Source organism: Stegostoma tigrinum, chromosome 18 (genome assembly GCF_030684315.1).
Source record: "Stegostoma tigrinum isolate sSteTig4 chromosome 18, sSteTig4.hap1, whole genome shotgun sequence".
In the NCBI taxonomy this organism is placed as follows: Eukaryota; Metazoa; Chordata; class Chondrichthyes; order Orectolobiformes; family Stegostomatidae; genus Stegostoma; species Stegostoma tigrinum.
In genome coordinates, this window is record NC_081371.1 from 25238559 (window position 1) to 25255038 (window position 16480).

The window sequence follows — 16480 nt, forward strand, 5'->3', positions numbered from 1 at the left end:
TTGCTTCTTAGTTCGCCCTGTTATATTATAGTACTTTACAAATTAATTTTTTACTTTAAAAATGTCTGTACATCAAGACCCAACAGGTGGAACTGTTAGATAATAAAATGTGAGGCTGGATGAACACAGCAGGCCAAGCAGCATCTCAGGAGCACAAAAGCTGACGTTTCGGGCCTAGACCCTTCATCAGAGAGGGGGATGGGGAGAGGGAACTGGAATAAATAGGGAGAGAGGGGAGGCGGACCGAAGATGGAGAGTAAAGAAGATAGGTGGAGAGAGTATAGGTGGGGAGGTAGGGAGGGGATAGGACAGTCCAGGGAAGACGGACAGGTCAAGGAGGTGGGATGAGGTTAGTAGGTAGGAGATGGGGGTGCGGCTTGGGGTGGGAGGAAGGGATGGGTGAGAGGAAGAACCGGTTAGGGAGGCAGAGACAGGTTGGACTGGTTTTGGGATGCAGTGGGTGGAGGGGAAGAGCTGGGCTGGTTGTGTGGTGCAGTGGGGGGAGGGGAGATTTTGAAACTGGTGAAGTCCACATTGATACCATTAGGCTGCAGGGTTCCCAGGCGGAATATGAGTTGCTGTTCCTGCAACCTTCGGGTGGCATCATTGTGGCAGTGCAGGAGGCCCATGATGGACATGTCATCTAGAGAATGGGAGGGGGAGTGGAAATGGTTTGCGACTGGGAGGTGCAGTTGTTTGTTGCGAACTGAGCGGAGGTGTTCTGCAAAGCGGTCTCCAAGCCTCCGCTTGGTTTCCCCAATGTAGAGGAAGCCGCACCGGGTACAGTGGATGCAGTATACCACATTGGCAGATATGCAGGTGAACCTCTGCTTAATGTGAAATGTCATCTTGGGGCCTGGGATAGGGGTGAGGGAGGAGGTGTGGGGGCAAGGGTAGCATTTCCTGCAGTTGCAGGGGAAGGTGCCGGGTGTGGTGGGGTTGGAGGGAAGTGTGGAGCGAACAAGGGAGTCACGGAGAGAGTGGTCTCTCCGGAAAGCAGACAGGGGTGGGGATGGAAAAATGTCTTGGGTGGTGGGGTCAGATTGTAAATGGCGGAAATGTCGGAGGATGATGCGTTGTATCCGGAGGTTGGTAGGGTGGTGTGTGAGAACGAGGGGGATCCTATTAGGGCGGTTGTGGCGGGGGCGGGGTGTGAGGGATGTGTTGCGGGAAATACGGGAGACGCGGTCAAGGGCGTTCTCGATCACTGTGGGGGGAAAGTTGCGGTCCTTAAAGAACTTGGACATCTGGGATGTGCGGGAGTGGAATGTCTTATCGTGGGAGCAGATGCAGCGGAGGCGGAGGAATTGGGAATAGGGGATGGAATTTTTGCAGGAGGGTGGGTGGGAGGAGGTGTATTCTAGGTAGCTGTGGGAGTCGGTGGGCTTGAAATGGACATCAGTTACAAGCTGGTTGCCTGAGATGGAGACTGAGAGGTCCAGGAAGGTGAGGGATGTGCTGGAGATGGCCCAGGTGAACTGAAGGTTGGGGTGGAAGGTGTTGGTGAAGTGGATGAACTGTTCGAGCTCCTCTGGGGAGCAAGAGGCGGCGCCGATACAGTCATCAATGTACCGGAGGAAGAGGTGGGGTTTGGGGCCTGTGTAGGTGCGGAAGAGGGACTGTTCCACGTAACCTACAAAGAGGCAGGCATAGCTGGGGCCCATGCGGGTGCCCATGGCCACCCCCTTAGTCTGTAGGAAGTGGGAGGAGTCAAAAGAGAAGTTGTTGAGGGTGAGGACGAGTTCAGCTAGGCGGATGAGAGTGTCGGTGGAGGGGGACTGGTCGGGTCTGCGGGACAGGAAGAAGCGGAGGGCCTTGAGGCCATCTGCATGCGGAATGCAGGTGTACAGGGACTGGACGTCCATGGTGAATATGAGGTGTTGGGGGCCAGGGAATTGGAAGTCCTGGAAGAGGTGGAGGGCGTGGGTGGTGTCACAGACGTAGGTGGGGAGTTCCTGGACCAAAGGGGAGAAAATGGAGTCCAGATAGGTGGAGATGAGTTCGGTGGGGCAGGAGCAGGCTGAGACGATGGGTCGACCAGGGCAGGCAGGTTTGTGGATTTTGGGAAGGAGATAGAAACGGGCCGTGCGGGGTTGGGGAACAATGAGGTTGGAGGCTGTGGGTGGGAGGTCCCCTGAGGTGATGAGGTCGTGAATGGTGTTGGAGATGATGGTTTGGTGCTCGGGTGTGGGGTCATGATCGAGGGGGCGGTAGGAGGTGGTGTCGGAGAGTTGGCGTCTGGCCTCGGCGATGTAGAGGTCAGTGCGCCATACTACCACTGCGCCACCCTTGTCTGCGGGTTTGATAGTGAGGTTGGGGTTGGAGTGGAGGGAGCGGAGGGCTGCCCGTTCTGCGGGGGAGAGGTTGGAGTGGGTGAGAGGGGTGGAGAGGTTGAGGCGGTTATGTCTCGACGGCAGTTGGAGATGAAGAGGTCGAGGGAGGGTAGGAGGACTTGTGTTGGAAGCGGGTGAAAGGGTCAGTGGAAGGAGGGTTAGGTTCCCGGTTGAAGAAGTAGGCATGGAGGCGAAGACGGCGGAAAAACTGCTCTATGTCCAACCGTGACTGGTGTTCGTTGATGTGTGGTTGTAGGGGGACAAAGGTGAGCCCTGTTTGGAACTGTTTTCCATTTTAGCAGATGGAGTAGATTTAAATTTGAGTTTCTTGTAAACTCGTGAACCTCTACAATATCCCACCCCTGCGACACAGATAGAAGTTCAGTAATGGGTTGCTGTCTTTTGATAATGCTAATAGACAATTATTTTAAGGATAGTTTCTTCATAGTCCTTATGCTGAATGGCCTGCAAAGCCATGGTCTTGACATAATTAGCTTCCAGTGATTAAAACTCAGTATTTTATTAGAGACTCAGTAAATGTGTGGACTCAACTGCATTATAACTGGATATGTCATGTCTTGTTCAGTAATTATAATTCTTCAATTTTGAAATAATAGGTGCTTTATTTTAATTGGGTTGCTGTCCCACCAGTTAAGTAGTAAGTGCAATGGGATGATGTAATTTTCACAATCCCAAAATCCACTGAATGATATCCATTCACTGTCCTGTCAGCCTGTCTAGATGGAAGATGGCAATGCATGTCCTTAGTGTAGTTAGTGAGAGTTGACAGTTTGTTGAATCAATGTGAAATGTGTACTTATGTAGTACATCAGGCAGCTGTATTAATACTATTGGTTTTCTTCCTGAATGTGTCCTTGGTTGCACCAGAGGCCCTAATTGGAAGTGAGCAATCTTAACTGAGGAAAACATATTTACCCTTCACATTGAGAGAATGGGTGCTATTCTGTCTTCCATCTCTATATTGTCCATCACCTTACTGAACCCTTGCCTCACTGAGTTAGAATATGCTCCCTAAGTCTCTTTTGGTGAGACTGAGGGGGTCGGGGGGGGGGGGGGGGCTGTGTTGCTGAATGAGGATGTTTCCCAGTTCAAAATATATAAATTTAAAATGTGCTGACTTCTAAGTAATCTATCAGTTTGTAAATTAAATTTTAAACGTGGAACAGGCAATTCCTAATTCACGAATTAACCTATTGTGAAAAGTTTGAAGTACGACAAAGCGCTGATTGTAAATAGGTAAATGGAACCCTTTGTAGTAATTATAGAGACTAATGAGCATTTTCTTCACTTATGACCATTTGCCTCAACTCTAAGAGTTTCTTTCTTTTGCAAATTTAAGTGGCTTCCCAAGCACAGTTTCCAGAAAAACACTTAATGCTTTTGTTCTTTGGAGTGTCTTTTGATTAAATAGGTTTGTTACATTGGAGAATTTCTAGTGCTGCAAGCTGTTTTCTCAGGGTGCTTGTCATTATTTTGGGCTGTGCTGTTCCTGGGTACTTGTGTTATTTGGGTTCACCTTTTGCATTGTATTGCAAGAATAGAGCAGAAGGGGAAACAGAAGCAAGTGACCTGGTTACATTGCTATATGTTTCCGTATAAATAATCAGGAGCTATACACAGTCATGCCAGACACTCTGTGGGTCATACTGAACCCACATACTTCAATCCTTTGATCTTTGGGCCTGTTCTGAGCTGAAATCTTTGTTCATAATATTTTGTAAAAGTATGGGTATAAACGTCACTGACTTGATTATTTTCCAGAATTATTTGGCAGAAAGTTGATGAGGGTCGAGCTGTGGATGTGGTGTATATGGACTTCAGCAAGGCATTTGATAAGGTTCCCCATGGTAGGCTCATTCGGTAGGTCAGGAGGAATGGGATACAGGGGAACTTAGCTGTCTGGATACAGAATTGGCTGGCCAACAGAAGGCAGCGAGTGGTAGTAGAAGGAAAATATTCTGCCTGGAAGTCAATGGTGAGTGGTGTTCCACAGGGCTCTGTCCTTGGGCCTCTACCGTTTATAATTTTTATTAATGACTTGGATGAGAGGATTGAAGGATGGGTCAGCAAGTTTGCAGACGACACAAAGGTTGGAGGCGTCGTTGACAGTGTAGAGGGCTGTTGTAGGCTGCAGCGGGACATTGACAGGTGGCAGATGGAGTTCAACCTGGATAAATGCGAGGTGATGCATTTTGGAAGGTCGAATTTGAAAGCTGAGTACAGGATTAAGGATAGGATTCTTGGCAGTGTGGAGGAACAGAGGGATCTTGGTGTGCAGATACATAGATCCCTTAAAATGGCCACCCAAGTGGACATGGTTGTTAAGAAAGCATATGGTGTTTTGGCTTTCATTAGCAGGGGGATTGAGTTTTTAAGAGTCGTGAGATCTTGTTGCAGCTCTATAAAACTTTGGTTAGACCGCACTTGGAATACTGCGTCCAGTTCTGGTCGCCCTATTATAGGAAAGATGTTGATGCTTTGGAGAGGGTTCAGAGGAGGTTTACCAGGATGCTGCCTGGACTGGAGGGCTTATCTTATGAAGAGAGGTTGACTGAGCTTGGACTCTTTTCATTGGAGAAGAGGAGAAGGAGAGGGGACCTAATTGAGGTATACAAGATAATGAGAGGCATAGATAGAGTTGACAGCCAGAGACTATTTCCCAGGGCAGAAATGGCTAACACGAGGGGTCATAGTTTTAAGCTGGTTGGAGGAAAGTATAGAGGGGATGTCAGAGGCGGGTTCTTTACACAGAGAGTTGTGAGAGCATGGAATGCGTTGCCAGCAGCAGTTGTGGAAGCTTGGTCATTGGGGTCATTTAAGAGACTGCTGGACATGCATATGGTCACAGAAATTTGAGGGTGCATACATGAGGATCAATGGTCGGCACAACATCGTGGGCTGAAGGGCCTGTTCTGTGCTGTACTGTTCTATGTTCTATGTTCTAATGCTATGTCCTATAAACAGTATGAGATTAATGTAGCTGTTGTTCTGGTGCAATAATTTTTAAAAAAATTTATGGAATTTGTGCTCACATTAATTTCATCTAGAAAATGAGTCAGCACATCAGTTTGTTTTCTTCAATCTCCTTGTTTGCTAGAATACAAAACCTCGGATTACGCGTGAATAAACAATCTGGTGAACATCACTGTGAACAGGTTAAGACTCAAGTGATGATTCACATCGCTGCCTGTTGACAGTAAGTGTTCTGCCATAGACCAGCTTGGGGTAGTCCTCACCCAGTTCTATGGGTGCCAGTCCTGTTCAGAGAACTACATCTTCTCTTGACAGTGAAAAATTCACGGTACATTGAAGGTATTCTCTTCTGAGCTTCAGAATCTGACATATTTCAGATTCTTTGCTGTACATCTAATCTATAATATAAGACACGTTAGATTTGTTGATCAGGACATAGTGCCCAAAGTAGAAAAACATTCAAAGAGCAGTATTCCAGTTTTTGTGTTGAGGTTATCTTGCATCATTAGGTAATCTATAATATGATTTCATTGGATCGAATTGTTACGATAATACTAAAAATGGACAACATTTTAAATTCCATTATCTCATTTTAATACCTGCCTAAACTGAAAAGTAAGTTTCTAAAAGCAGAAAATCACTGACTTAAGATAACAATACAATGACAAACAAGACAATGATCACCTGACCAGGTTGATCCAAGCTTTATGAAACAATCAGTAAACAAGTTTCAGTCTGAACCAAAGAGAGAAAGTGATGGCCCAGTGGTATTATCACTGGACTGTTAATCCAGAGAAGCTATTGATGTTCAGAGGATCTGGGTTTGAATTCTGCCATGGTAGTTAGTGGAATTTGAATTCAATAAAAATTTGGAATTAGGAGTTTAACAATGACCATGAAACCATTGTAGATTGTTAGGAAAAACCTATCTGGTTCACTGGTATCCTTTAGGGAAGGAAACTGCCATCCTTCCCTGGTCTGGCTTACACATGACCCCAGACCCACAGCAATGTGGTTGACAGCAATTATCAGTGGCAGTAAGAGCTAGCCTGGACAGGGATGCCCATATCCCATGAATGAATTTGAAAAAATTAATATGCCATTAAAATGGCTAAAACCAGTCATTCAGATCTTTAGAGATAATAGGAACTGTAGATGCTGGAGAATCCAATATAACAAGGTGTAGAGCTGGATGAACATCAGAGGAGCAGGAAGGCTGATGTTTCCGGCCTAGACCAAACGGTGGGGGGGTGGGGGTTGGGGAGTCTCTGATGCCAAAGTTGATTCCTGTGGTGAGCAGTGCCCTACTGTGCATGGGAAGACAAGATGTAGAGCTGGATGAACACAGCAGGCCAAGCAGCATCAGAAGAGCAGGAAAGCTGATGTTTCGGGCCTGGACCCTTTTTCTGATGAAAGTCTCATGTATTGGAATAAAATTCACCTTATGCTTGTTGAGTTTGAAAAAAATGAAGTCAGACTTGTGGATAGACAAATAAACTATATTTCAGCTGCCTTATGGATCGAGTAGCGAGAAGAATGATAGATTTATAACAGAGCTTGAAGACTTGTTCTCTTGCTCCCTGTTCTCCAAGCCTCTCAGAAATAGTGCCCAGTAGTAAAACAAATAGAAACAAAAATGCATTCATTGAGAACTTGAGAGTATTTACAGATTTCAGTACTGATTGGGTAGAAGTCATCAATCAACAATCGTGGCCTCTAGTTAAAACCTAACACCGACAGGATTAAGAGGGTGTTTTTAAACTACCTATTCTTACTATTCCTTTTTGCACCCCTCCTTTCTGAAACTTTTAAAACCTGGTTTTGTGTGTTTGATCTCTGATGAAGGGTCTAGGCCCGAAACGTCAGCTTTTGTGCCGCTGAGATGCTGCTTGGCCTGCTGTGTTCATCCAGCTTCACACGTTGTTATCTTTGTGTGTTTGATGTCATGACTTAGTATTTTTCTCAGGGTTAGTAAATTTTAAAATTCTTCTATCGTTCACGGAAGAAAATTTTTAATTGGCTCCTTAATTTTGAACCTGTGAGCTTTATTTTAATTGAACAGTGATAGCTGCATGTTTAATTTGAAAATCTTTGTATGGCCAACCACGGATGTTTAAAAAGGGAAGCACTGATCCTCGTCTCTTCACCTAGTAATAACATAACCATTGTGTGATTACAGGCTTTTCCCTTTTGTTCATTCTTTTTCCTCTTTCTTTTTAGTTTGCTTTCTTTCTCCTCTTTCTTTCCCTTGCTCCAACAGCTGTATTGTCAAGACTTAATCTGCTAAACTCTCAATAAATAAGGCAATGTGAAATAAGTAGGCTTCAGTTACACTGTCTGATGTGACCCTTTGGCTTGTCATCAATGCAACTAATCCATACATGATCCTCAGTGCACGACATGCTCAAGCCCACATTGTATCCCTGCGTATTACACACATTTGTATCATATTATAATAGTGTAAAACTTCCAAGCCTCATCTATTGTGTTTTATAATGGTAGAGATCATTGTCAGAGTTAGATTTCTGTTATGTAGAAAACTGCTTTCTCTTTACAAGGAATTGCAATTCAGACTGATTACGAGGCCATTCAAGGAAGGGGATGGTAGTTTTTAAATTGAGTAGTGAGGAGTGAAAATGTATATTTAAGACTATGATTGCAACATCATAAGTAAAACTTCTGCATTATTCTAGTCACCTCGGAGCAGACCCAAAGCAGGTTTACAGTAAGCTCAATGTGCTTTGAAAGCTAGATTCAATGCCTTCAAATGGTGTGCTACCCATCATTGCATTTCTGATCACATTAATCTCACCACAGGACAGAACAGGAAGTAAATCAAGTTTAAAGGGAAGAGAAGCTGTTATGAAAGAGGAAATTATTTACACTAACATGAAGCTGACATTTAATAGGTCGAGAGGATAGAGCCTTAAATGGAACGAAATTAAAGATGTAATATGGGTATAGTAGGACATCTGGATCTCTTAATGAATTGTGGTGGGGCCTGCACTCTGTATCATGTCCCGAACTACAATTGCCAGACACAAATTATCAGCAATCTTAAGGAGGTTTTCTGGAATCTAACTGTTTCATGTGACAGTTTGCCATCCTGTTGCAATACTTTGTGGAGAGGATGTTGAGACCAAGTATGTAAAAGAAGTCAGATGATCAACCCAGGCAGCATTTTGGTAATTCATTCTGTGGCTCGAAGTATGTACTGGACTTGTTTACAACCTATCAATTATATCCAATGTCAGATATTTTGATGTGGTATTATGATGCTGGTGAGAAACATATGTTTCAAATAACTCATTAAAAGTCTTTGCAAGCCTTTTGTGTGTTTTTGCTGACCAAGCTTACAGTGATGTTTTATTGTTAGCCAATCCTTGACTACAGAGTCCCCATTCACTGTGCCATAGTATGTGAGGATGGCAGGTCACTGACATGATTAGCACAGCAATGAAGACAGAATCACAGGTGCACTTTCGTGGGTGTGCAAATTGAGCACATTTCTTAAATGAGTGTGAAAGGAGCCTCAGAACTAGAGAAGATCATCCAGCTTCGCAGACTTACTTCACTATTCAATTGTATCATGGTTGATCTGTATCTTAACTCCATTTACCTGCTTTGGATTTCATAAAAACACGCAGCCACGAAGGAGAATGGAGGCCAGGAGTTAAAAAAACTGAACAGAGTGGTTCAGATTGTATTTCAAAGGAAAACAGAGGAAATTGGTGAATTTGGAGAATCTGAAGAATAGTGTTCTGAAGAGGAGTCATATCAGACTCAAAATTAACTTTATTTCTCTCTGCAAAGATGCTGTCAGACCTACTGAGTTTTTCCAGCATTCTTGGTGTCTGTTTCAGATTTTCAGCATCCACAGTATATTGGATTCCGATGCATGGCTGCCTGAGAAAACTGCAGGGCCAGTAACCCATCATCAAGTCACCTTTCAATTATGCATGAAAAGTCCTTGACTCTAGTGCTGCGTCCTTAGAGCATGCTTTCAATACCAGAACCTCTGACATGCTTAGTTTTATCGGTCAGCCAGGGCTCCCTGACTGGGGTTGTCAATCTTGTCTGATCAGGGAACTCATATTCTATGAGGTCCAGCTGGCTGACCTCGTTACAATCACTACACTGCCAGTGCCACTGTGAGCTTGCCTGCCATCATCAGTGATGTTTTTAATAAAGTTAACTGGACCAAGCAATTGTAAAATCTTTGTCCAGGAAAGCTACCCCAGTATCCACTTCTGTTTATTCACTTATGGGATTTGGGCACTGCTGACTCAGCCAGGATTTATTGCCCATCCCTTGTTGCCATTGAGAAGTTAGTGGAGAGCTGTCTTCTTGAACCACAGCAATCTATTTGGTGCACCTACACTCCTAATGATGTTTGGGAAGGAGTTTCAAGATTTTGACCCAGTGATACTGAAGGAATGGCGATATATTTCCAAGCCAGCGAGGTGAATGGCCTGGATAGAGCTTGCAGGTTGTGGTTTTCCCATATATCTGCTGCCCTTGTCTTTCTAGATGGTAATGCTCACAAGCTTGGAAGGTGCTGTCTAAGGCACCTTGGTGAATTTCTGTATTTTGTAGATTGTACATGACGTCACAGTTATGTAGCGAGCAACATGGATGTTCTTGGTTTCGTAAGATATATCATTGTATTAATTAGGTAAATTGAAATCAAGCTTTGTTTTTGAAATATCATTGCCTGTTAATTCATATTTATTTTTTGCTCATTCTGATGTGTTAAATTAGAAGTTACAAAAAGTGCTATCTTGTTGGTAATTTCTTTATTGTGAGATCCATTTTTCCGTTTACGGCTCTACAGTAGGGATTGTAGCAGTGTGGATTAGTTGGGGCAAATGGTTTATTTCTGTATTGTTACTTATATGTACTTCTGAAAATGTACCAGTATGGTGGTAAGTGTTGTAGAAAGCCAGTTTCCCACAGATGTCAAATAACACAAGGCAGTTTTGAGGCATCTTCTCTGCCAGGACTTGAAACTGTGATTAATGAAAGGATACAATGACAGCCCAGTCACTTCTGCACAGAAAGAATCATTATGCAGGAGATCTAACCCAATATGTGGAAAGTTTTTTTTATAAAAGGTTTTTTTCCTATTCCCAGTGTCACCCAAACAAATAAAAAACACATTAGTCATCAGCGCCTAATCTGTCCTGCTTTTTTATACTGATCTTGAGAAAAGCCAGTTGTGATAAGTACCAGCACTTCTACCATAGCATGAGTCCAGTGAATGGCTGCTGGACTGAAGTGTGTGACATGCTGTGGTAGTGGTTAGACCTTGCACTACACTGTGAATAGGGCTTGGGCTTCATTTAGTTGCTTTTCAGGCGAGAAGTGTTGTGGTAGACTGTATCATGGTAGCATAAATTTTGATTTGCAGTTACCATGTGTTTTGATCTAAAGTTTCATATCAAGCAAAATCGCAGAGATAAGACATATTGTAGAGGATTAATTACCTCCATAGGTATTTGAAAAAAATTAGATTCTGTACATACTACAGTGGAATAGTTGAGTCTGTATCTCTCGGAATGGAATAGTGAATTCCATGTATAAAGGGAAAATACTAATTACATTTCTGATGAAGTGGTAAAATAAGGATGTAGAATAAATTAAAAGGAACTTCAAGCATTTTGTAGTATCATCTGTGTATTGGCAATCGTGTCATATCTGACTTATCAAAATTATTACATTACTGTTTCCCCTTCCCTGCTTTTAAAGATTAATTTTTTCCTTTTGAAGAACTAGAAAATATAGCTGATGTTTTCTAGTCATCTAGTGCTGTATTCTGCAGTCATCTGTAGCCCAGCATCAACAAAAGATTGAGGGGAAAAAAATGTTTTCAGTGTCTGTTTGGGAGAGAATGGTGAGGGGATCTCCACTCTGCAGGAAAAACATACAAACATATTGTTGGTTTTTGAACAGTTGTGAAATACACCATACTGTACTCCAGTTTCTGCTCTGCAATAGAGCATGCTGTAGTTTTGGATACAAATTTAATGCTGCCTGTGTTTGGCAAGCAAAGCAACTTTGGGAGTAGGTCATTGAGCTGGTCATTTGTCCTGAGTTTCTGACCTTCTGAGTTGTGTGAAGCCTTTCCTTATATCCCAAGCAGTGAAGTTAAATCGCGTGAAGTCCAACAATGTGGAAAATCAAAAGCCTGGGGTAATCCTCAACAATCTGTGTGAGATTTTTAGGAATGTTTATGTGAGAATTAATGAGCCCATGGACAGTATTATGTTGTTTACTACTAGTGGCTAATGAGGTGATAGAGCTAGCACCACCATTTTTCCCCACCTTCTAGTGCGTATATTTGACCCACATGTTTGCACAGAACATTATAATGGGAGCGTCCAAGGTTAGGGGCCTTATGACTCTGTAATTGGTGCGGAGGAGTAATCCTGGGTGTTTTGCCTTCTGATCCATTTCATTTTACCTTATTGTCCCCTTCCATTGGGATCAAAAGCTCATATATTTAAGGAAATTGCAGATTCAACTTTTAGTTTTACCAACTGTCAATGGAGCACACAAACTCCTGCATATTCCGCCTGGGAACCCTGCAGCCATATGGTATCAATGTGGACTTCACCAGTTTCAAAATCTCCCCTTCCCCTACTGCATCCCTCAACCAGCCCAGTTCGTCCCCTCCCCCCACTGCACCACACAACCAGCCCAGCTCTTCCCCCCCCACCCACTGCATCCCAAAACCAGTCCAACCTGTCTCTGCCTCCCTAACCGGTTCTTCCTCTCACCCATCCCTTCCTCGCACCCCCCGCTACCTACTAACCTCATCCCACCTCCTTGACCTGTCCGTCTTCCCTGGACTGACCTATCCCCTCCCTACCTCCCCATCTACACTCTCTCCACCTATCTTCTTTACTCTCCATCTTCGGTCCGCCTCCCCCTCTCTCCCTATTTATTCCAGTTCCCTCCCCCCATCCCCCTCTCTGATGAAGGGTCTAGGCCCGAAACGTCAGCTTTTGTGCTCCTGAGATGCTGCTTGGCCTGCTGTGTTCATCCAGCCTCACATTTTATTATCTTGGAATCTCCAGCATCTGCAGTTCCCATTATCTCTAACTCCTGCAATGTAGTGTTTTCAAATGAGTGACCATGTTTATGTGAGCACAATTATACCTGAAAGAATCGCAATGAGCCATCTTAGCAGCACCTAGCACATTGGTCTGCAAGCAAGGTTTCCTTATTTAAACAGTTAATGTTTTGTTTTCAAGCTCTGGGTTTTGCAGTGGCCTCCATGTTAGTTCTGTGCATGTGGCATTAAAGAGTGAAATAAAACTCATTTCTTTCTTCTACAATTACTAACACAGGCAGAATTCTCGGAGTTGAATCTGGCTGCGTACGTGAATGGGGGATGTATGGTTGACATGCAGCTGATCCGGAATGGAACTAAAGTCGTCAGGTAGGACAACAGAAACTGTTTTACTTTTGTTCTGGAGGGGATTATAATAAAAGAGCTGTGCATGTTTGCTGATTGTAATAACTGAAGTAGCCTGACTTGTAAGAAGCATTGTTTATTATACTAAACCACAGCCATTACTCGTAGCATACATAGGCTAGTTCCCACCCTGGACAGAGAGTTCTGCAGACACATCTCTGGTCTGCTTTATGATTTTTTTTGTGATGAACCTGGCCAGAGATGTCATTATACACCTCAGGAGCACCTCAACCCAGCAGGCCTCATGGCACAGAGGCAGGGACATTGCCACTACACCACAAGAGATCTTCCTGGGTCTGCTCTTCTTCTCTTTTCTAATCAAGTTGTTCAGACTGTCATTACACACCTCTGGAGCAGATGGAGCTGGAATCCAGACCTCCTTGTCCTGATGTAGTGACGCTACCGCTGCACCATAAGAGCTCTTTCTGGGTTTGTTTTTTAAACATTATTTTCCAAGCAAACTGTTCAGAGATGTGTAATTACATCTCTAGAGCAGGTGGGCCTCAAATCCACCCCTTCTCACCCATAAGTAGGGAGACTACTACTTACATCACCGTAACTGTTTGTTTGTTTTTAGCTAATAACTGCCACCAATAAACTGGGTCTGTTTTAGTTTTTTTAAAAAGAAAATATCTATTTTCTAAGCAACATTCTTGGAGCTGCTACGACACATCTCTGGAGCAGCTGGGACTGGCTTAGAGGTTGGGGCACTACCACTGCACCAGAAAAATCCTCTGGGTCTGCTTTTGTTTTCACATCCAGTTCTCTTACATATGCCCTTCCCACCAACAAATCACTGGGATTCTTTTTCTCCCTTTTTTTCCCTATTAACTACCACCAATAAACACCTGTAAATAAAGTGTCATCACACAGCTTCTTGTTAAAGACCATGAAATCATTTAAAAGGGTTGAATGGTTTGCTCTGCATTATTTTGAGAATTGTCCCCTTGTTGGGCAAAACTAGACCATGAGAGGCTACAGTAACAAAATTCCTAAAATAAATAATATCTGTTTGATGTTTCCTGATGATTTCTTTTTACTTTTAGGGTGATGAAGGTGGGGAATTCCATCATTTCTGAAGCTATGCTCAAACTAAGCAACTCTTATTGCATTTATTTGATGCGAGCAATAATTATTGACTCAGTTGGCTAATCTTTAGATGTATTCTGGAAACTGTTGTCACTATTTGGCATGTTTTGGTCAGAAATGAGTAATGTTTTAACCTGAATTGTGTCAAACCACAACATGTATTTGTAAATGGTAATATTGTACATTGTCTAGACCTTTATTACATAACAAAAAATCGCCTAATTTTTTTTTGGTATTGTGGTTCTTTAGGACCAATAATAACCATACTGATGTGAAAGAGTATTGTGGTTTTAAAAAGAAAACAATTTATTTAAAAATGTACAGACATGGTTTGCTGATTCAGAGAGTGTGGTCGACACATCTTGTGTGGATGATTGAGACAGGTTTAGAACAAGTGCATGTTTGAAAACTCCAAATACGTGGCTGAGAAAAATGATGGAAAGTCTTCTGTGGTTTGCAAAAGCAGAGTATTTGTGACCACCTCTGTGTGTACGCTTTGCTCTTGCAATACCAGTTTGTTTCTTCTACATCAAATATTCTGCTCCTTTTCTGTAAAGGTTTCTCCCTTAAGCTCAGTGCTTTTTTAAATCTCTTTATCTTCTTTTAAAATCCTAAATAGCTTTCTAGCTGACTGTGCGTTTATCCCAGTCTTTCTTTCTTTCCTTTTCTTACTCAGTATTTATTCTGTTTTTGCCCTTGGCTTCTAGAGTGACTTAATACTTGTGAAAAAGCAATAGAATTTAATTATTGTATTGCATATTTGTAATTGCTGTGAATAACATTACCAAGGGCAATGAAACAATAAAATATAGAGAAAGCAAAAAGTTAAAAGCCCAGAAAAGTATCATGGAACTAAAAACAAACACAGAAACATATAACAGTAGGTGGATCTTTAGTAACAGGCAGCTGTTGACCCACATTAACTTTGTTATAAAGAATGCATTAGGTTCAATGGTTCAAATTTAGTTTGATCACTTCCAGCACAATGAACAATACTATTATAGTAAACCACGCTGTGAGTTATTGTGCACTGAAAAAGGATTCTGTACAATGAGGTACAGAACAACTGAGAAGGTTTTGGCACAGTGAGTTACAAAACACTGGAAAGAACCCTGTATATTGAGTTAAAGTGCAGTGTAAAGGACTCAATACCTGGGAAGGGTCTCTGCCCAGTGAATTGCAGAACACTGGAGAGCAACTGTACTGTGCAAAAGGGAGGACTGTATGCTGTAAGGTGTAGTACTCTGACGAACAGCTCATTGCAGTGAGGTGCAATGGACTGCGGAATGGTTCTGTGCAGAAGGTAACAGAGCACTGGGAATTGATTCTGTTTAATTTAGATGGGGGAAATTTATATCGATTCCTTTACAAAACATCTCTGAGTACTTTGGATTGCCTTTCCCAGAGGATGTTGGTGGGGAGAAAAAAAAATCAGAAAGAGCTATTGTAAAAACGTAGGAAAATCTGCTGTGCTTTGATTCTAATGATTTACCAGTTGTAATTTAAGGTTGCTTTGGATAGCTCAAATTGTCTGACACAAAGGGGGCAGTTAGGAGCTCATGATCATTGTATCAGAATGTTTAGAATGATTTTGTAAAAGAACAAAGAATAATCCAGATAAAGAATAATTAATTGGAGGGGAGCTTCAATGGGGCAAGATCAGAGCTAACCTGGGTAGACTGGGACCCAGGGTTGGCAGGAGAAACTGTAACTGAACAATGGGTTACCTTCAAATGTGTTCAAACTCAGTTGGGGTATATTCCCACAAATGCCCAAGATAGGGCAAACAAATCCACAGCTCCCCAGCTGAAAAAGCTGAGACATTAAGATAAAGAAGAAAAAGTGTATCTATGACATGTGTCAGTAGAAAATACAATTGAGAGCAAGCTGAATACAGAAGCTTCAGAAAGATGTGAAAAAAAACAAAGAAGAGTACTAGAGAGGGATTATGAGAAAAGACTAGCAGCCAAAATAAAGGGGAATCTCCAAGTTTTCCATAAACCCATAAGAAGTATGGGGTAGTAAAAGCAGGAGTAGAACTGATTAGAGACCAAAAAGGGATTTATGTATGGAGGCAGGGCATTGCAGACGTGCAAAATGTCTTTACCAAGGAGGCAAATACTGCCCACACTGATGGAGGAGGAAACTTGAAGAATTTGACCTTGATAAGGGGGAGGTCTAGTTTGTTGAATCACCAGGACCCAATGATACATCAAGAATTTTGAAAGCAGTGAGAATGGAAGTCGCAGAGGCATTAGCAGTGATCTTTTATTATTCCCTAGACTCCCGAGGGGTGGTGTCAGAGGACTGGAAAATTGCAAATGTAATACTCTTGTTCAAGAAAGGTTACAAGGATGAGCTTGGAATATTGTAAGCTGTAAGGAAGACAGTGAAAAACTGCAAAAGGGCAGCGACAAATTGGTGCAGTGGCCTGATATGTCAAATGAAGTTCAATGTAAAAAGGTGTGAGATGATGCATTTTGGTAGAAAGGATGTGAAGATACAAACATTGAGTATAAAACAAAAGACAATCTTCTAAAGGCTGCACAGGAGCGGAGAGACCTGTCTGTGTTTTGTATAATGT

At 42.7% G+C, this 16480-nt stretch overlaps 1 protein-coding gene across 2 annotated transcripts in view; it reads left to right on the forward strand.

Annotated features, from left to right (window-relative positions):
- LOC125460689 (synapsin-3-like) overlaps window positions 1–16480 on the forward strand; it is a 272555-nt gene that overhangs the window by 89187 nt on the left and 166888 nt on the right. For both annotated transcript variants that reach the window (XM_059652410.1, XM_059652411.1), the window contains exon 4: window positions 12680–12771. In XM_059652410.1, coding sequence (XP_059508393.1) covers window positions 12680–12771 — 92 coding nt within the window. The remainder of the gene's footprint in view (window positions 1–12679; window positions 12772–16480) is intronic.